A 23,302-nucleotide genomic window follows, 5' to 3' on the forward strand; every position below is an offset into this window, starting at 1 on the left:
TATCTACAAAACATCTGCTGAAGAAATTTTTAGACTGGCTAGAACAGGAGGATATAATTGCTGATGAGCAAGCTGGGTTTAGAGCTGGCAGGTCAACAATAGATCAGTGCCTAGTAATGCAACACCTTGTAGAGAAATACGCTACAGGAGACCAAGCATCACTTTACCGGGCATTTGTTGATTTAAAAGCAGCTTTTGACACAGTCTCTAGAAATAGACTTTGGAGGAAACTGCAGGCCTCCTCTATTGATAGGCGACTGCTGTCCCTTTTGGGGGCTATGCACAAGCAAACTGCCCTGAGTAAGGTGCAGCCGAATTGGGCACTTGACTGACCCCATTCAAACTTACAGGCAGGTGTGCCTTCTAGCCCCCTTTCTGTTTATCTTCTACATCAACAATTTGGTAAACCTTTTGAATGACCCTGGATTGCACCCTCCCAAATTAGCAAATAGGCACATTCACGTACTGCTCTATGCAGATGATGCTGTATTACTTTCTAGGACCCCCATAGGGCTGAAACGAGCCCTAAAAAAATTCTCCCAATTCTGTGATACTGAACACCTTCTAACTAATTACCAAAAAACTAAGATCCTGGCTTTCGGTAAAAATCCAAAGATCAGACGATGGGAGCTTCAGGGGCATCAGTTAGAACAACTTACCAGCTTCAAATATTTGGGTGTAGTTTTGCAAGCCTCAGGTACCAAAACAACACATAGCAGCTTCATTGCTGATGTGGGAGAAAAAACAGCACACGGTATACTGAAATTCTATCGATCACAAGGGGGGCAGTATGTTCCGGCTGCACTCAGATTGTTTAAAGCCAAACCATTGGCCCAATTAGTATACGGATCATTCTTGGGCCTGCCATCCTCCTCTTTCTCTCAACTTGAGAGAGTGCAGTCCAAATTCCTTAGAGCTCTATTACAAGTGCCCAAATGCATGCCTAACTCATGGGTTAGACTGGAAACAGGAATGTTAAGGGTAGAGGCCAGAATCACCATCCTTTCAATTTTCAAATGGCTGTCAGGACGTCTAAACCCACAAGGTCTGCTCCCTCTGTTATTCCAAGACAATCTAATTGGCAAAAGGCGACTCTGAAATCCCTGGGAAAATTGGGTCTTTCCCCTCAAAGTTTGCTAGTCATGGGGTTAGACCGAGCAAAATCACTCATTAAGCAGAGAGTGACAGACATTGAAAGACAAACATTTTCTTAGAGCACCAGGTTTTATTTCTTCAGATACTACTAAATATATTGCCGCTCCTGCAGCCTATTTTTACTTTCTTGAATCCAGTAACTCCAGAAGGGCATTTGCTTTAGCTAGAAGTTCAACTCTACCCTCTGCCGTTCTGGAAGGAAAGTTTAAAGCTGTCCATTACTCTCTTAGGCTTTGCTCCTATCCCCTAAGAGAAATTGACTCAATGGAGCACATCTTCTTCAACTGCCCAAGTCATAGTAAAATTAGAGCGAAAACCATCAGTCCATTAGTAGAAAGATTCCCTCGAAGTTCAAATAAAATCAAACTTGATTATCTTTTGTCTGATCGGAATCACCAGACACCATGTCAAGTAGCAAGATTCTGTGCCCAGGTCTACAAGCAACATAAATCACATACGGCTGCTTAAACAACTAATTTATGATGATCTTATTTTTTTACTCTTTTATTTATTCATCTTTCTTCCCCGGTATCCAGTCTCAACTGTTTTTAAACTGATATGCAAATGGTTTTATATGTACTGGTCACAGACTGTAATAATAAACTTGACTTGACTACCTCTGCACTAAGAACAGCAGAAATACCTGAACCTACTTCATGGGGTGAAATATCCTAGCTACCACCAGAAGAAGCTGAGAAATGGAGAAAAGCGGAGGGTGTGGTGTCGGTGTTGAAGAGAATGATAGCACATTGAAAGAGCTCCGTCTCTCCCATGCCTGAAATTTAAAATTTATGTTGAAAAGGTAAAGTAAAAATATTTACCCTTCCAACGTAAAGATACGCTAAGAGATCCGAAAGGCAGATTCATATTTATTAAAGGCACTATAGAAAACCAAACTTACACATTTGGCTCAATTTATGCCCCAAACCAAGACAGCCTAATGAAATTCTAAAACAAAGTTCACATGTATCACTTAGTATAATTTGCTCTAAACCATATTTTCATGACAAACCCACAGAAACAGCAGCAACATAATCTAAGAGTATAATGGAGAACAACAAATAGAAACAGAAGGATTAAAAATATCCTGCTCACTAGGTTGGAGGCAAGTTCTGACGACAACAGGGCCAACAACAAAGATTCTCAGGTCAAACTCCATGGTCAAGTAACAGATTACAAAATCAAAGACTGTGACCCACCAAGGCTCAGGCAGCCAGAACCGAAGAGCTCACCAACAGCCAAGACCAGAATACCACAATTGTGACTAGCTAATCCCATGCTAGCTGCGGCCTTATAAAGGGAGTTTCTCCTACAGGTGAGGCTGGGTTCATTAAGCTTCTTTCTCCAAGCTGACTCATCTCTGCTACTCACGAGGAGTAGATCAGATCCTGTACTGGCTCTCCTGACATTTCCTCAGCAGGGGGAAGGCCGTGGGCTGCCAGGCATGTGCTCCTGTGCTTGGTCCATGCCTCTGCCCTTACCCTCAGCCTTCGCTGCTCCTGGGGTTCTTTGGGAGACAGTGGCAGTTCTGGCAGCAGGCAGGTCCATGCTAAGGCTGCCTGGCTTGATGACACTGTGGTTGTCAACCCTCCTGGAGATCCCCACAAATTACAACTGATCTCCAAATGACAGGTTTTAACATTCTCCGAGACATGGAGGCTCCATATGTCCTATTTTACCTAAATTGGAGACAATGGTGGTATTGGCACCAGCACATGTGCTTGGTGTCAGGCCACAATCTTTGGTTGTGAATGTGGCCTGTCTCCAAGCACCCAGTATTAGACATGGCTTTGAATAAGGAAGTGGTGAAAATATAAGCCCTCTGAAACCCAAAACAATCTTTGGATCACCCCAAATCACACACCCCTGAACTCCAGAGACTGTCCCCTACAAGAGGAAATGTGCTGGTGCTGATCCAGTCTCTGGTTCTGGACCTAAGGCCTTGAATGTGGCCTGTTTCCAAACACCCTGTATTAGACATGGCTTTGAATAAGCAAGTGGTGAAAATATAAGCTCCCTGAAACCCAAATAATCTTTGGATCACCCCAAATCACACACCCCTGAACTCCAGAGACTGTCCCCTAAGAGCGGTATATAAGCACAGTTATTATTATTTATATTTCCATTTCTGTTCCTGTTTTTTGTGGTACTGGTATTTCCTTATTCTGCAGTCCAGCCTGTTCCAGGAGCATTTTGGCAAGGAAAGGGTTAATAAAAGCTTGCTATTTCTATGTTTTCATTTCTATATTGTTCTAGCCTATCTTTAACACCTCTCAATGTTTTTTGTTGCACCACTATTTGTTTAATGCTAGTTCCGGCTTTTACCCAGTCCCAGCTGTGGATTCAGGTGACTGTGATACAAGCTGTTGGTCTACACGGGCGGGGTGGAAAGCAGATTTCAAGATGCACAAAAAGCGACCGGGGGGGGGGGGAATAAAAATTCTCCTTTAAGAATACAAAACTAAAAACCATTCAGAGGTTTTGCTCTCTGTGAACGATGTTCCAGCCGTTTCTTCTATTCAAAATCAAGAGCGCCTTAAGAGGGCTTCAGCCCTTAACAATACTGTCAGAATTACAGGCTACCTTAAACTAACCAACGCCGTTTTCCCGTGACACACTCCCAACGCGCACGTGACATTTGTAGGAAGCGGCTCGGCGAGAGCGCAGAAACTAGAGGAACCGGGTGGATGGTTGAGGTTTCGCTTTCTCGGCTCTTAACAGAGGACTGGTCAGTAGCCTGCCGGCGGAAGGGCCCGCCGCCCGGAGCCTGGTTAAAAGACAGGCGGGGAGGAGGAATGCATCCTATGAGAACAGGGCGGCCTCCTTTGCCCTGTTCCGTCCTTTAGTATTGAAAATCCGAGCGCGAAGCCAGAGCAGTAGGGAAGCTTTGTAAGTAAGAGAAATATATATATATATTCGCAACTTCAGCGAGAGCAAGCAGGGGATCTCGAGGGAAGAAGGGGAAAGCTGGAAGGCAAAAGACAAGGAAAGGGGCAGTGTGAGTTCCAAACTCAGAACTGGAAACAGCGATCAAAGCCAGCGTTTCAATAGGTTTCAACATTTCTTACAGACTCGTTCATAAAAAGAAAGCCAAGTCTTTAAAAGCTGCTGAGCCGAGAGTCGTGTTTGAGGGCGAAGCTACAAGTGACGAATGACACTTGAATGGCAAGTGTATTTCTCCCTGTTCACTTGTGCTCCGCTCAATCCACTTGCCGTTGTAGCTTGGCCCTGAGTAGGATCAGATTCCCGGGAGCCATGAAATTTGCAGGATCATTCAGTCTTCCTGAGGTTTAACATGCCTACCCCCCCCCCCAAAAAAAAACAAAGGGTCACATTTTCCCTCAACATAAAAGTCAGTAGTTCACTCAGCCTAACCTTCCCACAGGCTTATTCTGAACAAGGGTGGGTAGGTGAAGTGATGCAGGCTGCCTTGAACTCCTTCAAGGCGAGAGAGAGGGTAGAATTCAAATAAAATGTACAAGCTGTGATCAGAGGTGGGGATTCAGTGCTGGCATCAGCCATTTGTGGGTGGAGACAATTTCTATAAGGAGAATGATTTTAAGAAGAGCAGAATGTCACATGCAGGATTTAATGAGAAGCATATAAATACATGATATCATAAATTTATAAATCCATTTATTCACTGGTCAGTTCTTGGAGAGTTCCTATTACTTTTAAATAGAAGACAAAAATGCTGCCTCTGAATATCTAACATTTGAGAGCTGTCCTTTCGTTGCATTTAAAACTTTTAAAAACTTAACCTGCAACATGAAAAACCAGGATTTTAACCCAGAACAGGAAATTATTTTAGAGTAATCAGATATACCTTCTTCCTGAATGATCACTCTTTTTTTCTCTAGTCTTATAAAGTGCACCTGGGATGTAGGGATTGCTATGGGGTGGATAATTCCTTTTTATAAAATTTGCTTTTTTAGATACAGCCATTGATTCCACTGATTCTATTTTTTTCTTTGAAGGACAGGATTTCTCTTCAAAGGGAAATCGAGCCACCCTTTTATAACTTCAGCCCTTGCAGTTGTTCTGTGTGATACACCCCAGGGTGGTGCTCTAGCAGGAAGTTAGGAAGGCTTGGAAAGACATTGCCTGCCTCTGCGCGTAAATTCTTGCCATTTTACAGCGCCGCCCTTCCTGCCCCTCCTCTCTTCAAATGTCTCTGATCAAAAAGGAATTGATTAGAAACTCCAAATTCCTAAGAAGGAAAAAAAACAAAGGGTTCTTGGTTTCAGGAGAATAAAGAGAATTTCTCTTAACAACCCAACCTGGGGGTAGCATATGGGCAAACTAACACCATAATCCTGACAGCCTGCTTTTCTTGCACAAAATCAAGGTGTGATTTATATAATTCTATAGAAACATCTGTGGATCCACAACGTATTGTGGGGAAAATGATTTGTAAATGCCATCCGTCCTACAAAATCTTCCCCTCCAAGATTCTCTAAACTCGCAGGGGTTGAGCAGACGAATCCTGCACCTTTCCCCCTTTAACTGGCACTCAGGTGCTTTCAGTATTCTATCCCTTCTAGAGCATATTTTGTTCTCGTCATGCCTTTTTTCTGAGAGTCCGTTTCTTTAGGTTACTGTCATAGATTTCTGCATACCTGGGGATTCCTACTGAGTATGCTCCATAGAGACTGTTGCTCTGCATGGTTTCGTGGCTTATATTCTCCTTGGGGGGGGCAGCCAATATACTGTTAAACAGAGTGGTATTCATAATACTTGGTTACAATAGACTGTATAGGGGGATATATTAGTACTGTTGTGATTCTCGGCATTGACTATTTCAATAATTGCCCAATGACACCATTTGTTTAGTGCCTTTTTCTACTTCCAGAAGCTGCCAGGAAGAAACAGAATTGGAGTCATTTTTGAAAGAAGTCAAGAACAGAGATGGCCAGCTGGCAAGAAAGTAACAGCTCTGTTAGCACCAATGGGACAGATTTAACAATTGGTTTCACCTCTTCAGCAATAGCAGTCTTCTTATTTGGAACAAACTTTGTACCGGTTAAGAAATTTGACACTGGTGATGGTAAACAGTTTGTGTTAACATTAAATGCTGTTATTCATACTTTATACAGATATAATACATCCCATGTCATTTTCACATACTGACAAATAGCAGGTGTTTAAAATGAATACATTAGGTAGATAGACTCCATATGACCTAGTTGTAATTAAAGAACCATCATTATAAATAAATTGATAAATGTGTTGTCATATCAACAAACTCAGGAAGCCTATATTTCCTAGATGTTCTCCTAAGGCCCATGCAAATGGAGTAAATGGTATAGCCTAGTGGCTAGAAGCATGAGCTGTGACTTGGGAAGTTGGTTCAGCTCTCATTTCAGTCACAAAGGGCCTTAGGCAAGCTATTCACCCTCATCTCTAGTCCCCCATCTGCAATAAGAGGGTCATTTATTTCACATTTTATTTTTTTTTAAATTACCCTGCCTTTCTCCTAAAAAGAACTCTGTAATTCTGATATTGCCCTAACCTGGATAGCCCAGGCAAACTCAATCTTGGAAACTAAGCAGGGTCAGCCTTAGTTAATAATTGGATAGGAGACTTCCAAAGAAGATCAGGGTTGCAGAGGTAGAAAATGGCAAACCATCTCTGTTAATCTCTTGCCTTGAAAATACCAGCAAGGGTTGCTATAAATCAGCTATGACTTGATGGTACTTTCTATCATTTACAGCCTATAGTAAAGATTATAGTGATCATGTATGTGAAATGCTCTGAACTCTGAACGTGCTATACAAGTACTTAGTGTTGTTATTCAACTTTAGTTAAGATTAAAATGTCAGATTCAGTTCACCATCTTTGGACTTCACTATTCCCTTACCATTGCCAGTTCATAGAATTGCTGCATAGGAAAAATTGCTTCTAGCAGAAATCTCTTTTACATAACTCCTAAAACCACAAGAAACTTCCAGTGGTCTCTACTTGACATAGGACTGTGTGTGTGTGTGTGTGTAAGTCCATGTTTGGTATATAGTCTCCTTCCCCCACTCTGCTGTCTTTATATGTCTTAATCATGTACCTTAGGTTAAACTAAGTGATAGCAACTAGCCTAAGGTCACCCACTGAGTTTTGTGGTTGAATGGAATTTGGAGGCAAGTCTTCCAGTGCCACTTTCTGAGCCTACTTACAAGATTCCTCCTTTTCTTTCCTTAGATTGATTTGTCCCTACCTCCCATTGCTCCAATTTGCCTGTTATAGTCTCACGTTTCCGCATTTTAGTCCTCATTCTCACATTTCATGATTCTTCAGTCATCCTGACTCAAGCCTGCCCAGCCCTTCTCTTTCTCCAAGCTCTCTATTTGCTGAGGTTTTTCTTATTAGTCCCTCCCCACACATTCTTCATGAAGGCTTCTGTTTCTCACTCAACTGTGTCTACTGGTTTAAGCTGCTTGTCCCTCAAGAACCATCTTAACTGTGAAGGAACTTGTCTGTAGAACTGCTCTAGTCCCATCAAATTCTTCAGCTCTTAGAAAGTCGTCACTTCACTTTCCTCAATCCATCTATTCAAGGCCCTGTCTAAACGACAACCTAATTGGGAATAGGTTTCTCCAGGCTTTCTCCTTATCTCTCTGAAAGCCTTTCTACTTTATTCTGCTGTCAGACCAAAATGAATTCTGACCCTCTCTTTAAACAGCTGATAGTCCGGTATTTTGGTCTCCTGCCTGCTTCCTCACCTCTAGGGGCATCTTCTAATTAATCTTTCCTGTTTTTAGCTTCGTATCTTTTCAGTGTAGTTCTTCCCGTACTGGGTGAGATTTAATACCAACCAAAGCACTGGATACTTGCGTTACTGACAGCATAGTTCCCTGAGCAGTCTGTAAACATTCCATACCATCACATCAGCTTAATCACTCCAAGAGACTTCATCACCACAAAACACCTTAGCAATTTATAATACGGGTTTAAATTCAGTAGGACTCAATAACCATTACTTGAAAATGTTAACATTATAGTAAACTTAACTATTTGGGGTTTTTTTGTCTGTTTTAGGAATGTTCTTCCAATGGATTCTCTGTACTGCTATCTGGATAGTTTCATTAATCGTCAACCTTATTCAGAACTGCCCTAGGTTTTGGCCTCTCGCTATGGTTGGGGGCTTTTTGTGGGCTACAGGTAATGGTGAAGTAACCCTCCTTTTTAGATTCACAGATGTAAATTTACAGATTGCAGGACTGGTATAACATCACACAGTAAAATATAATAATTTAACCTGAGACAACAAATACATTGCAAATAATATGGCCTATTTACCAACCAGTTGCTGTGTAATTCAATATGAGAAAGTCTGCTTGAAGTATTTATGAGTTGAATACCAGAAGTTATTTCACAAAAAGGTGTTTTTAGAACTGTATCTTCCTAATTATTGATACTTCTTAGTACTTCCAATTACTTATATGCTTCTAGTGTTTGTGTGTGTTGAATGGATATATGCTATTCCCCCCCCCCAACTGAAATTCTCTGCTTTTAAAAACTGAGCATTAGATAGAATTTCAGCATAGCTATTTGGAAAAAAAAGAATGACAAATCTAGTAGTAATTTTATTTAAGATGCTGGGAGTTTCTTGAATTATTTATACTGAGCAGGTAGTAGCAGCTGTACAAAAATACAGATAGGTATGTATAAACTTTATTAAAGTGCATTTATGTGCATTGTAATCAAAGGGGTATATTTAGCCAGCATTTCTGTTAATGAAAGAAAGAGGAGAGAATCCCCTTTGTCTACCAAATAGACTGTTCTGGGGATTATGAGACCTACATGGACAAAATGCATGTGGGATAGTAAGGAGGGGAATAGCTGAATGAGTAAAAATGTTGTTTGGATCCAAGCCAAAGATACTATCTGGTTACTTTTCATTTAAATGGTAATAATACTTGACGGATTCTGCTTTTGTGTTTTTTCATATTGCAGGTAATGTAACAGTTGTCCCCATTGTTAAAACCATTGGGCTGGGCCTTGGGCTCTTAATCTGGGCTTCTTTTAACTTGCTAACTGGCTGGGCAAGTTCAAGGTAATCTAAATAAAATATTTACACCAAATTAATCAAGTTTATTATGAAAAGCTATTGGTTTCCTCTGTATTAAGCTGTGCAACAGAAATATAGGATCCTAGTCACAGGCTCTATCTCAAAAAAGATATTGCAGTGTTGAAAAAAAGTTCAAAAAAGAACCACCAATATATTAAAGGGTACCTCTTGTTAGCCAAATGGCTATCTAAGTTTGTTCCCTGGCTACTGGGGGCATCCCTCTGAGCATGTGCGAAGTGCAAACTGAATGATAACATTAGGGTTCAAATAGGTACGGGGATCATTTTTCTTGTGCTGAGGGTGCTGCCTCATGTTACCGGGGGAAGAACAACTTGCCATGAAGGGAGATCTTGAAACCTTCGTGTGTTACAACCTGATCTGATGGGGAATCAATATCACCTGACCTAACCCCAAATAACCACCGAGCTAATTATGATAAAAAAGGTTTACTGAGGTCAGGAAAACGTGCAGTGGAATGGCTACAAATTCAATTGTTAACCCCCAGACTACCACAGAACAACAACAGGGACAGAGACAGGCTTCCAACGTCTCATTGGTAAGGCAGATGTTAATGCCATTCTGTAACGATCTCACTTGAGGCCTTGTCAAAATTACATACAGAAGTAAAGGAACTTTTACTAAGGCAAACACTAGTAAAGCTATAACAAAGAAGACATACGCAAAGAAAGAAATGTTGACTTGCATGCATTCCATGCAAAACAATTCTGCCATATGCCGGGGAGTCTACGTTGAGCTGAGGTTATGGTTCTTAGGTCTTTCCTGTAGTGTTTGTGTGTGGATGCACAAGAAAAGAATACAACCTGTCCTGAAAAAGAAGGCAGTTTGGGATGCTCTTCCTCACAAGGTTCTTTCGGTTTGGTAGTCTGAGTCACTGAGAGAGTGCAGTCAGAGGATGGCAGATAATGTGCATGCACCAGCTACTTCTTTTGGGGTACTTTTTATACTTGGACATCCCATAAGCAATGTAAATGAGGCTGTTTAATATGGACACTTGGTATGTCTCCCGGTATCAATTGGATCTTCTGCATTAATTCAGGCCAGAATTGGAAGTTGGGGTGTTTTCATATGCAGTGGGAAAATGGAGAGATTTTGATTGATGATGATGATGATGATAACAACAACATTTGATTTATATACATAATAACATTAGAATTATTATTGATTGATAAGCCATAAGAATTGTATTGAGAGAGAAGTCAGTATACCTAGAGTTTGGAGTTTGAAACTTCCCATTCCCTAACACTTTAGGTGATAACACAGTAGTGTGGAAAAGAAGTAATATCCCAAGAAAGCTCTTAGAGTATAAGGCTTGCATTCTGGTAACTTTGGATAACAAGAAATTAGAGCTATACAGTATGTCTTACTACAGGTCACTCTCTATTGTGATGCTATCAAGTTTGTGCTGGCACCTTCCCATTGGTTCTGTTTACAAGAGCAGGGGTTGTAAACGAGAAAGCCTCTTCCTTACCATTGTGATCTTGGAAGAGTGAATTTACTCATTTATATCAATATACTGACAGTGGAACGAACTGTAGCCACTCTTAATCCAAGGGAAATTTCCAGTTTATTTTCGGAAGTTGGCATGGAGACCTTTAGGTTTAATCAAGAATAAAGAGATCTAGTCATCTAAGTCTAAAAGATTAATCTTTGTACCCTGATACTAGAAGGGCAGCTGGGGGTGGGGGGTGGGGAGGAGTGTTGATTGATTGTCGTATCTTCCATGAAGTCTTCCCTCCTCTGCGCATGTGAGGTGGAGGGGAGGGAGGTGTTGGGTGCTGGGGGTTGTTGGGTGCTTCCCTGCTCTCTGCTGGCCAGAGGTGCTGAATTCCTCCATAGATGCTGTACATACCATTTTTCTGGGGAAAGTAGAGGCGGGTCTTTTGCTTTCCCTTCTGCTTGCTTTGCGGACTAGGCTATCCCCTGGGGGTATCAACTTTGCTATGACATTTATATAGCTGGCTTATGTATCATACATTTTCAGTATTTGCATTAAGGCTTAAGATGGATGCTGTGACATTGCACACTCTTTATGAGGAGTGGCTGAAGTGTCTGGGATATTTCAGTCTAGAAAAAAGATAGCAAAGTGGGGGACATTATAGAGGCTTATAATTATGCATGGTGGGGCAAAGAGAGAGCTTTTTCTTCCTCTCCCACAATAGAAGAACTCAGGGGCACTCAATGAAATCATTGGGCAGTACGTTTGGAACAGACAAAAGGAAATACTTTTTTACTCAATGAGTAATTTCACTACTGATGGGCACAGGTGTAGATGGCTTGAAAAGGGGGTTAGGCAGATTCATGGAAGATAGGTCCATCAATGGCTACTAGCCGTGATGTGTAAACAGAACCTCCATATTCAGAGGCCATATTCTGAAACCCAGTGCGTGGAGGCAGCATCTGGGATGTCCGTGGCCCCTGTGCCCTGTTTATTGGCCCTCCGGGGCAACTCATAGTGTGATACAGAATGCTGGTCTAGATGAACCACTGATCTGACCCAGCAGGCCTCTTCCTACAATCCTTCCCAGAGACAGTGCGATGTCCTTTTCCCCTTCCCTTATGCCAGTTTCACAAACTTTCAAAGAACAATTCTTTTGTTGTTGTTATAATAGGTTTGGCTGGTTTGGAATTGATCCAGAAGAGGTAGCAAAGCCAGTCTTAAACTATGTGGGAGCTGGACTTTCAGTTTTAAGGTATTTTCTTTTTTTAAAAACTCCCTTTTGTTAATAACAATATTTAAAGAATCATCAAATGAAATATATTTAAAAGAACAAATGCAAATTCTTATTTAGAGTCTGTGTACATGTGTAAATGATTTATTAAAGTTGTTTGGGAACTGAATTATTTTTGCAGATATTAGGAGAAAGTATTACAATCTGAGGCAAAGATACATGCGTGAAACACAGTCTGCATAATTTGTTAACATATTTAATATATGGTATGCCGTTATGAATGTAGTGCTTGAAACCTTTTGCAGCACTATCCTGTTTCTTTTTGTAAAAACTGATGTTCAGAGTTCTTCGCCATCATCAGAAAGCACTCCATTATTAAGAGAACATGTAAGTATTTCATTTTTACTACTGCTTTCAAACAGCGAATGTATGTATCTGCACTGGAACAAACACCTGAATTATTCTAATTATTCTTTCCTAGGTTTTATGTTAGCTCCTAGCACAGGGTAACTTTCCTGTTATCTTGATTCAAGGAGAGGTCTGGGAACAGACAGAGGAGGAACAGCAAATTTGTTACAGAAGAGAACAGAGCTTTAGCAAAAATGGATCTGCTAAAAATCCAATACAATTCAATGTACACGTGGTAGAGAAAAGAAAAAAATATAAATGTGGGCAAGGGACAACTGGTAAAGCAGTTGCATTATTGAAAAACGATTGCTGGATAGTAAACCAGATGTAACTTGGTACTGTGAGCCAAGGGGTTAATTCTAGTTTAGGTTGTGTTGAGAGAATCATTTTATTCAGTACTCAGAAAACAGTGCTTACCTGTGGCCAGTTATCATAGCAATGTTGATCATCATCCGGAGCATCAAATGATAAATTGCACATTACCACAATTAACCACCACTGAGAGCATTTCAGTATCACCCATTGCCATTTCAAACTCCAAACCTCTGTATAAACCATATTCACATATCTGACAACTAGTCAAATTTTGAGCGATGTACATGCATGTGTGAACTAGCCTCTGAAGCATACAGTTCACTGCTACTTAGTAGGAAAAGCCTAGGAGAAAATTAGTGAGGGTGACATGAACTGAATGAGGCCACCTGCATTTTTAACTGCCCATTTTTTCTCTAGATAGATGTCAGGGCCTGGAGATGCATTTTGACTTCCACAGGATTAAAAGAAGATACATCCACAATTATTCTTGTCCATTGAAGACAGGAAGCAATGCATTTAAATTATGGGATGAGTTGTTTATTTTTATTTATTTACAGAATTTATGTCCCAAAGAGGGCCACCATGGCAGTTAACAATTAAAAGCAGAACATTATAAAATACATCATAAAATCAGTTAACGATCAGGAAAAACTTCCTAATTAGGAGATCAGAACAGCAGTGGAAAGCTGTGGGATATCTTTCTTTTGATGTTTTCCAAGGAACTCTGCACAGGCACCAGTTGGGAATTTTTTAGGACTATGCTAAATGGTGTCTTTCCCATCTAAAAAAAATTGTGTGATATCAAATAAAATGTACACACAATTAACTGTTTTCAGAAATCTTAATCTTAGTGACTTTCATTTTTATCAACAGTCAATCAATACTTCTGAACATAGGAATGAAAACAGGAATGATCCGTCATGGGTAGACAGTCTTTCTCCGCTGGGAAAGAGGATAGTGTAAGTTCCTTTCTTTTTGTTGATTGCCCTCTATCCTGCCTTACTACCTTTGGTATGCAAGTTACTACATGAAAAGCTTTGTTATCTGGCTCTTGATTATCCAGACTGCTTGGTTAACTGGCATCACCCAGAGACTAAGATCCTACCCCGCAGAGCCACCATAACCTAGCATCTTTGAGCACGTGTGCACCCCACTCACACTTTCCCGGCTGGCCAACTTGATACTTCTGGCTGTTGCTGGGCTTTTGTTGGTCCTAGTGCTGCCAGCCGATATAATCTTGAGTGCCTCTTTTTCCCTCAGCTTGGTTCCAGCTGTCAGGAGTCAAATGTGCTGGAGAGGTCCCAAGAACCAGGGCAGTTTGCCGGCTGCATAGGACAGTTTCATGGTTCAGAAAGAGAAGGGTCCCGCCAGATGTGGGGTTGTCACCATGGCATTCTTAAAAGGAATAATGTTTGGTCACTGTGGATTTCTCTGGGTAAGAGACACAGCAAAATAGCAAACTTGAGTGTCCAGCTGATATGATTAACCAACAACCCCCATTTCTCATGAATGCCAGATAACATTTTTACTGTATCTTCATAAGTAAAACAATAACCACATGTGAAGGACCTGCAAGGAGTTGTGGGAGGTACCTCATTCCCACCATTTCCTCTTTCCCTCTTCCTGGCAGCCCTCATATCCTTTCTCCTTTCCGTGATTCCTTCCTCTTCCCTACCCGCAAAGCAACCTATCTTTTATCTTCACCTATTTTTATTGTTTACTTCATTTATATCCCACTTTTCTCCCCAACGGAGACCCAGAACAGCTTACATTGCCTCCTGTCCTCCATTTTATCCTCATAACAACTCCGTGAGGTAGGTTAGGCTAAGGGTGTGTGACTAGTCCAAGGTTACTCTGTGAGTTTCCACTGCAGAGTGGATATTCAAACCAGGGTCCCCCAGATCCTAGTCTGGAACTCTGACCACTATCCCATACTTGCTTTCATGTGGTAGCTGCTGTTGAATAGTAGCAAGCCCCTGGGCCTGTTAGTGGTTGCCACTAGTCATGGCCCCAATGAATCCCCCCATTCAAAGGCCAAAACAGGCCTGGAATGGACCCTGATCCCTGCCCCCTGCCTTTTACTGACAATAACCAAGACTTGAAAGCTGCCTAGCAACCTCCACAATGGCCATCATAGGTAGGGTTGCCAATTCTGGGTTGGAATATTCCTGTAAATTTGAGAGTGGAGCCTGGGGAGGACAGGATTTGTGGAGGGAACTTCAGAGGAGGGGGGATAATACCATAGAGTCCACCCTATAACGTAGCCATTTTCTCCAGGGGAGTTGATCCCTATAGTCTGGAAATCAGTTCTAATTTTGAGAGACCTCTAGGTCCCATCTGAAGGCTGGCAGTGCTTCAGGGTGGTTGCTTCTTAAAGGTACAAATGCTGCTTCTGTTATTTTGGAGGGGTTTAGGTATTAATGTTTGAAGGGTTTCATTTCAGATTTTTTTTTGCAAACCGGGGGCTTTTCTCAAGTTTGTAGAAAGATCTGGCTTGTCTGTTCATGGCTCCAGTTTCTGGATTTAAGTATCCACAGATGAGGCCACAATGCGAATGAGATATATGATGCCATTACAATTTTCAGAGCTCTGACATGCCTTCCCAGGCAGCAATTCCTAGAAAACCACTGGCAATTATTTTCTGCAACTGCCTGTGAATCTGCAAGGAGCAGTATAACTCAAGAAATGATTTTGTAATATGTTTGTTTCTTTTTTCTCTCTAAGAGGCTGTTGCCTGGCTGTGATAGCTGGAATACTGTATGGTTCTAGTTTTGTGCCTGTGCTTTACGTCAAGGACCATGGCAGAAGAAATGGAACGGCATATACAGGAGCGAGTCAGTTTGGTAAAGGCAGATGAGACACTTTTATAAATATAACGTGTGTGATGGCACTATGATAATTCATGGGGAAGAGAAGGGGAAGAGTGGGGACTTTCCATTTCTTCCTTTGCTTCCTCCGTTCCGCACACCTCTGCCAGTAGATCTGCTGCAAGCAACTGAAGAAACTTCTAGAAATCCTCCAGGTCCAGAATGTCCTCCAGCTCAACTGGTTTGTTGTATGTTGGCAGCAGGTATCTCAGAAAGTGGCCTCCATAGCTGTGACTGTTAAACAAATCACAGAACCACCACTGCTCTAGTCTTTGTGGCCTAGGGCTCCCCAAGTTGAACAAGTCTGCTGTAGCAGATTACTAATTACAAAATTTACGGTGATGCTGATTTTTTTAAGGCATACAGAAGCATTTATCAGAAAAGAAGTACAACTAGTGACATTTGCAAAAGTGTTTGACGTCAGAATAATGAGAGATGCTATAGTATTCATATATGAGTCAATGTATGTGTAATATACATATATATAATTCAGCCAATATCCTTATTCAACAAAAAACCAGGAGGGTTTAAATCTGTATGTTTAGGGTATGAGCTTGTTCTGACAAAATGATCATGTTTTCTACTGTACTGTGAGATTGTATTAATTTTGTGTGCTCTTTTGTGAATTTTCCCAAAAAAAATTTTTCTCACATATGTAATTATAAAATCTGCATTTCTGTTTCAGATTTAGATTATGTCTTTGCGCATTTTAGCGGCATCTTCCTTACAAGTACCATCTACTTTTTGATCTACTGTGCAGTAATGAAAAATCATCCTAAAGTGTATCCTGAAGCCATAATCCCAGGTAGAATGCTGTAATACATATTCTCTTGTTGTAATTACAATGTTCTATCTCCTGTACTGCTGCCGTTGTTAGACAGCGCCAAAAAGATGAGTCTACCAATCTTTAAGTGGTGTTTGAATGAAAATTCCAAACCTCTCATTTTGTACTGTTAGTGTATATGTGAGTTCCGCATGCTCTGTCAAAGTTCTTCGGTTCTGGCTTCAGATTGCTTCCTCTGCTCTTGTGTTCTGCGTGGGTGAAAGATTTCATCTGCTGTAGAATAGATTTCCCCTGCAGGTTTTCTTCAGTTTTTCTATACACACACCCCAATTTTTTTTTACAGTAAATCTAAAAGATGGTTTTTTGAAGTGCAGAAAGGTTTTTTTGGTGCAAGTCCTGCTTTTCGCCCTCCCCTTTATCCATCGGAGTCCTGATGGGTTGAACAGCAATGTGTAACCACACCCTTTCCTCCCTTTCTTCCCCCACCACTCTTGGCTCTCATCCTTTACAAAAATAAAACGTCACTGTTTCTTATATGGGGTGTGTGCACGCCAACCTTTGGCAGTATGAAGTAAATCATCTTCTCACCAACACAAGCTAATTAGGATGACATTTTGTACAGGAATCTCTTGGGTTCCCTTTCTTTTTAGTTGTTCTTTTCCCCAAATTAAAAAAAAAAATTAAATAACATTACAACGTGGTTGTTTTAAAAAAAACATTGCAGTGTTTAAAGTTTCCCTCCAGAACATTTCAACCAATTAACACAGAGAACTGTTGTTCATTTTGGAGCTCAAATAACACCATGCAGTCATTGATAGATAAGTACCTGTTGAGGCAGAGGTTAACCATAACCCCCTCAAGCATCTCAATGTTACAATGTTGTAATGCATGCCAAAAGAAAGTCACACTGACAAAACGGCTCATGTCTTCTTCCCTCGGAAACCCCATGACAGAAATGGGGCATTTTTCTAAGTGCAGAAATAAAAACCAGACACCAACCAGATGCCATCTTGCCGTTTCTGTTTGACTCACTCAAGTGCAGAATTACAGAAGCCTAAAGTTGATTCAATCCTTGCGGCCAAATTCCCAGAAAACCTGCTCTAAGTAAACATGCGAAAAAGCCTGTTGTTTTTCGTGTAACTGGAATAAGACACAAACACATAAAGGGTCTTAAGGGTTTTTATTTTTGTAACTGTTAGTGTTTTCGTCATAGTAATTTACCTGGGAATAAAAAGGCATATATTAATGGAATGGAAGGGAAATGATTTTATTAAGATACTCTTGTCTTTCCTCTTTTTATTACTTTTATTATTTATTTGCAGAGGAAAGACTCCACAGAATTTTAATTACTTTTCTTGCTTTCTTTAAAACTCTTGTTAATTGTTAAGGAATGGAAAGAGTAGAAATTTGCAACTATTTTAAATTTTTTAAATTTTAAATTTTTTAATATTTTAAATTTCCCCCCCAAAATGATCACAGATTTCCTCTGAAATCTGTCATCTGTCATCTGTCATCTGTCATCTGAGACATGCCATTTCAGATAACGAGATTCTCTTGCTATGTTGGGTTGTTAGTAACAATTTCCTATGATTAATAAAATTGCTCTGAGGAAGGCGAAAAACCCTCAGAGGACAAGAGCCAATCAGCCCCCCAAAGGAAAAAATTCCTTCCTAGCCCTGTTAACCAGCGACCAGCATTTGCCCAGAGCAATTCTGAGTGCAGCTAAGAAAGACCTAGTTGCTACTAGGGCAGCTTGAGCAGAGTTTCTTTGGAGGGCAGTTAGCTGGACTACGCAGTGACTGGATCAGCACCTCTAGTACGGCTGAAAAGAATGGTTAGCCAGTCCGAGATTTTTCAGTCACTGAACCCTACCTTTGGATACCCTTCGCCTTAACATTAACCTGGCTCCGACCTTACTCTCCTTCAGGTGCCAGGGCCTAATGTTTCTTTTTATCTAGAGTTTTAACTGCAGGGTTCCATTTTAAAATATTTATTTATAATCTCTTTTAACCTTGGGGACTGTTTTAAGGATATCATTTTAGGTTGCAGTGCTGAGTGTTGTTTCATGCTGTTTTGATATCGGTGGCTTGTTTCTAGTGGTTTGTTTTAATGTTGAGAATTCTGACTCATTTGTGTTGCAATTCTTGTTTTACTTTGAGAGCTGCTACAAGCAGGTATCTGGTAAGGAGGCGCATACATTCCTGAAACAAAAGAAGCTGAGATCAAGTGGTATCACGTAGCACTATTAAAGTAGATGGTCAGATAAAGGGAAGTTCCATCAAGCCAGGTTTCTACAAGCAATTAGGAGGTGTCTGTAGGCAGCCACCCATGGTATTTTGATACAGAACACTTAGATGGTGAAAATTGCAACAGGGCCACTTGAAATGGGACTTGCAAAACAGAATGGAGATGTCATGTGAGTTGCCAGCTGGTCATCTCCCAAAACTTAGTAAACAGGCTGGTCGTTGGTCTGAGCTGCCAGCTGGTCAGCTCCCCAAACTTGGTAAACAGACTGGTCGTTGGTCGGAGTTGGTCGGTCAGCTCCCCAAACTTTGAAAACAGGCTGGTCGTTCGTCTGAGCTGCCAGCTGGTCAAATACCCAAACTTGGTAAACAGGCTGGTGGTTGGTCTGAGTTACCAGCTGGTCGACTCTCCAAACGTGGTAAAAAGGCTGGTCGTTCGTCTGAGCTGCCAGCTGGTCAGCTCCCCAAACTTGGTAAACAGACTGATCGTTGGTCGGAGTTCGTCGGTCAGCTCCCCAAACTTGGAAAACAGGCTGGTCGTTCGTCTGAGCTGCCAGCTGGTCAGATACCCAAACTTGGTAAACAGGCTGGTGGTTGGTCTGAGTTACCAGCTGGTCGACTCTCCAAACGTGGTAAAAAGGCTGGTTGTTGGTCGGAGCAGCCAGCTGGTCAGCTCCCCAAACTTGGTAAACAGGCTGATTGTTGCTCTGACCTGTGTGCTGGTCAGTTCCCCCAAAGGTTGGTAAACAGGCTGGTTGTTGGTTTGAGTTGTTCAGGAGAACAAGCATACCTACTAACCAGGAGATTAGCATACCTACTAACCAGGCGATGAGAGAAATGTGGTGGTGACATTCTATTGGGGAGTGTTTATGGCACGCTCCTGAAGAAGGTGGCACGAAATCTGCGTTCGTAGCCGGCCCCAGATTGAGCGTGGTGGTCTCCACTCCCTCCTTTGGAATTCATTTGGGCTTTACACCACCTTTGGGAAGAACTAGTTGAAGGAGAGGAAGGAGTGAATCTGTATAAAATTCATTGTATTACTTATATACCTGGTATTGTAGAGCTGTACTGCACCAGAAATGAAATTGCACATGTATGATTTTGCACTTGTACGATTTGCACATGTATGAATTGTCCTATGAGCAATGGTCTTTGTATGAATTGTAATATTGGCTCAACGAACAAGAGGCACTTGCACTTTGAAAATTGTATAATCATTCATTATTGTTGCGGCGTGCACACAGAGTGCAAACGTTTCTGTGGGTAACCCCTCCCTTGTCTCTACTGCGGTTGCAGAAACGGCCATACTTTTCTTTTTCATGGTCGTTGGTTTCAGCTGCCTGCTGGTCAAATCCCCAAACTTGGTAAAGAGGCTGGTGATTTGTCTGAGCTGCCAGCAGGTCAGCTCCAGAAACGTGGGAAACAGGCTGGTCTTTGTGCTGACCTGCCAGCTGATCAGCTCCCCAAACGTTGGTAAACAGGTTGGTTGTTGGTGTAAACTGGCAGCTGGTCATCTTCCAAAACTTGGTAAACAGGCTGGTCGTTCCTCTGACCTGCCAGCTGGTCAGTTCCCCCAAAGGATGGTAAACAGGCTGGCTATTGGTCTGAGCTGCCAGCTGGTCAGCTCCCCAAACTTGGTAAACAGGCTGGTCGTTGGTCGGAGGTGCCAGCTGGTCAGTTCACCAAAGGTTGGTCTACAGGCTGGTCCCTGGTCTAAATTGTCAGCATGTCAGGTCTCCCCTAAGGTTAGTAAACAGGGTAGTGGTTTGTCTCAGCTGCCAGGAGGTTAGCTCCCGAAACTTGGTAAACAGGCTGGTCGTTGGTCTGAGCTGCCAGCTAGTCAGCTCCCCATACTTGGTAAAGAGGCTGGTGGTTTATCTGAGCTGCCAGCAGGTCAGCTCCAGAAACGTGGGAAACAGGCTGGTCGTTCCAGTGACCTGCCAGCTGGTCAGTTCCCCCAAAAGTTGGTAAACATGCTGGTTGTTGGTCTCAGCTGCCAGCAGTCCCGCTCCTCAAACTTGGTAAACAGACTGCTTGTTGGTCTGAGCTGCCAGCTGCTCAAGTCTCCAAACATGGTAAAGAGGCTGGTCGTTGGTCGGAGATTACAGCTTGTCAGCTCACCAAAGGTTGGTCCATAGGCTGGTCACTGATCTAAACTGTCAGGAGGTCAGGTCTCCCCTACGGTTGGTAAACAGGGTAGTGATTCGTCTCAGCTGCCAACAGGTCAGCCCCACAAACTTGGTAAACAGCCTGGTCGTTGCTCTGATCTGTCAGATGGTCATTTCCCCCAAAGGTTGGTAAACAGACTGGTTGTTGGTTTGAATTTCTAGCTGTTCAGCTCCCCAAATGTGGTAAACAAGCTGGCCATTGGTCTGAGCTGCCAGCTGGTCAGCTCCCCAAACTTGGTAAACAGGCTGGTCGTTGGTCGGAGTTCCCAGCTGGTCAGCTCACCAAAGGTTGGTACACAGGCTGGTCCCTGGTCTAAACTGTCAGCAGGTCAGGTCTCCCCTAGAGTTGGTAAACAGGGTAGAGGTTCGTCTCAGCTGCCAGCAGGTCTGCTCCCCAAACTTGGTACACAGACTGCTCGTTGGTCTGAGCTGCCAGCTGGTCAACTCTCCAAACTTGGTAAAGAGGCTAGTCGTTGGTCGGAGTTGCCAGCTGGACAGCTCACCAAAGGTTCGTCTACAGGCTGGTCCCTGGTCTAAACTGTCAGGAGGTCAGTTCTCCCCTAGGGTTGGTAAACAGGGTAGTGATTCATCTCAGCTGCCAGCAGGTCAGCTCACCAAACTTGGTACACAGGCTGGTCGTTGGTCCATGCTGCCAGCTGGTCAACTCTCCAACGGTTGGTATACAGTCTGATCCCTAGTCTGAAGTGTCAGAAGGTCAGATCTCCCTTATGGTTGGGTAAACAGGGTAGTGTTTCATTTCAGCTGATATCAGACCAGCTCCGCAAATGTTGGTAAACAAGCTGATCGTTGGTCTGAGCTGCCTGCTGGTCAATTCCCCAAACTTGGTAAAGAGGCTGGTGGTTTGTCTGAGATGCCAGCAGGTCAGCTCTAGAAACGTGGTAAACAGGCTGGTTGTTGCTCTGACCTGCCAGCTGGTTAGTTCCCCCAAAGGATGGTAAACAGGCTGGTTGTTTTTCTGAGCCGCCAGCTGGTCAGCTCCCCAAACTTGGTAAACAGGCTGGTCGTTCTCTGACCTGCCAGCTGGTCAGTTCCCCCAAAGGATGGTAAACAGGCTGGTTGTTGGTCTGAGCTGCTAGCTGGTCAGCTCCCCAAACTTGGTAAACAGGCTGGTCGTTGGTCGGAGTTCCCAGCTGGTCAGCTCACCAAATTTTGGTACACAGGCTGGTCCGTGGTCTAAATTGTCAGCAGGTCAGGTCTCCCCTACGGTTGGTAAACAGGGTAGTGGTTTGTCTCAGCTGCCATCAGGTCAGCCCCCCAAACTTGGTAAACAGGCTGGTCGTTGGTCGGAGCTGCCAGCTGGTCAGCTCCCCAAACTTGGTAAAGAGGCTGTTGGTTTGTCTGAGCTACTAGCAGGTCAGCTCCAGAAACGTGGTAGACAGGCTGGTTGTTGTCGTGACCTGCCAGCTGATCAGCTCCCCAAACATTGGTAAACAGGCTGGTCGTTGGTCTTAGCTGCCAGCTGGTCAGCTCAACAAAGGTTGGTACACAGGCTGGTTGTTGGTCTCAACTTCCAGCTGTTCATCTCCCCAGCCTTGGTATACAGGTTGGTCGTTGGTCAGAGCTGCCAGCTGGTCAGGTCGCCAAACTTGGTAAAGAGGCTGGTTGTTGCTCTGACCTGCCAGCTGGTCAGTTCCCCCAAAGGATGGTAAACAGGCTGGTTGTTGGTCTGAGCTGCCAGCTGGTCAGCTCCCCAAACTTGGTAAACAGCCTGGTCTTTGGTCTTAGCTGCCAGCTGCTCAGCTCACCAAAGGTTGGTACACAGGCTGGTCCGTAGTCTAAACTGTCAGCAGGTCAGGTCTCCTCTCGGGTTGGTAAACAGGGTAGTGGTTCGTCCCTGCTGCCATCAGGTCAGCCCCCCAAACTTGGTAAACAGACTGGTCATTGCTCTGACCTGCCAGATGGTCAGTTCCCCCAAAGGTTGGCAAACAGGCTGGTTGTTGGTCTGAGTTTCCAGCTGGTCAGCTCCCCAATCTTGGTAAACAGTCTGGTCATTGGTCTGAGCTGCCAGCTGGTCAGCTCCCCAAACTTGGTAAACATGCTGGTTGTTGGTCTGAGTTTCCTGCTCGTCAGCTCCCCAAACTTGGTAAACAGGCTGGTCGTTTGTCTGAGCTGCCAGCTGTTCAGCTCCCCAAACTTGGAAAACAGGCTGGTTGTTGGTCTGAGCTGCCGGCTGGTCAGCTACCCAAAGGTTGGTATACAGGCTGGTCCCTGATCTAAACTGTCAGGAGGTCAGGTCTCCCCTAGGGTTGGTATACAGGGTGGTGATTCGTCTCAGCTGCCAGCAGATCAGGTCTCCAAACTTGGTACACAGGCTGGTCGTTGGTCTGAGCTGCCTGCTGGTCAGTTCACCAAAGGTTGGTATACAGGCTGGTCCCTGATCTAAACTGTCAGGAGGTCAGGTCTCCCCTAGGGTTGGTATACTGGGTAGTGATTCGTCTCAGCTGCCAGCAAATCAGGTCTCCAAACTTGGTACACAGGCTGGTCGTTGGTCTGAGCTGCCTGCTGGTCAGTTCACCAAAGGTTGGTATACAGGCTGGTCTCTGGTCTAAACTGTCAGCAGGTCAGGTCTCCCCTAGGGTTGGTAAACAG

At 43.1% G+C, this 23,302-nt stretch overlaps 1 protein-coding gene across 2 annotated transcripts in view; it reads left to right on the top strand.

The window, feature by feature from the left end:
* The first annotated feature begins 3,817 nt into the window (after positions 1-3,817).
* The window catches only part of TMEM144 (transmembrane protein 144), a 58,827-nt gene continuing 39,342 nt past the window's right edge, over positions 3,818-23,302 (top strand). The window contains exons 1-9 of one of the 2 annotated variants that reach the window (XM_054990699.1): positions 3,818-4,044; positions 6,008-6,202; positions 8,185-8,307; positions 9,103-9,202; positions 11,848-11,928; positions 12,213-12,294; positions 13,504-13,589; positions 15,355-15,473; positions 16,183-16,302. In XM_054990699.1, the coding sequence (XP_054846674.1) occupies positions 6,064-6,202; positions 8,185-8,307; positions 9,103-9,202; positions 11,848-11,928; positions 12,213-12,294; positions 13,504-13,589; positions 15,355-15,473; positions 16,183-16,302 (850 nt within the window). In that variant the 5' untranslated portion in view covers positions 3,818-4,044; positions 6,008-6,063. The remainder of the gene's footprint in view (positions 4,045-6,007; positions 6,203-8,184; positions 8,308-9,102; positions 9,203-11,847; positions 11,929-12,212; positions 12,295-13,503; positions 13,590-15,354; positions 15,474-16,182; positions 16,303-23,302) is intronic. The other variant, XM_054990700.1, reaches the window with a different exon arrangement.

The sequence above is a fragment of the Eublepharis macularius genome, chromosome 10 (assembly GCF_028583425.1).
Source record: "Eublepharis macularius isolate TG4126 chromosome 10, MPM_Emac_v1.0, whole genome shotgun sequence".
Lineage (NCBI taxonomy): Eukaryota > Metazoa > Chordata > Lepidosauria > Squamata > Eublepharidae > Eublepharis > Eublepharis macularius.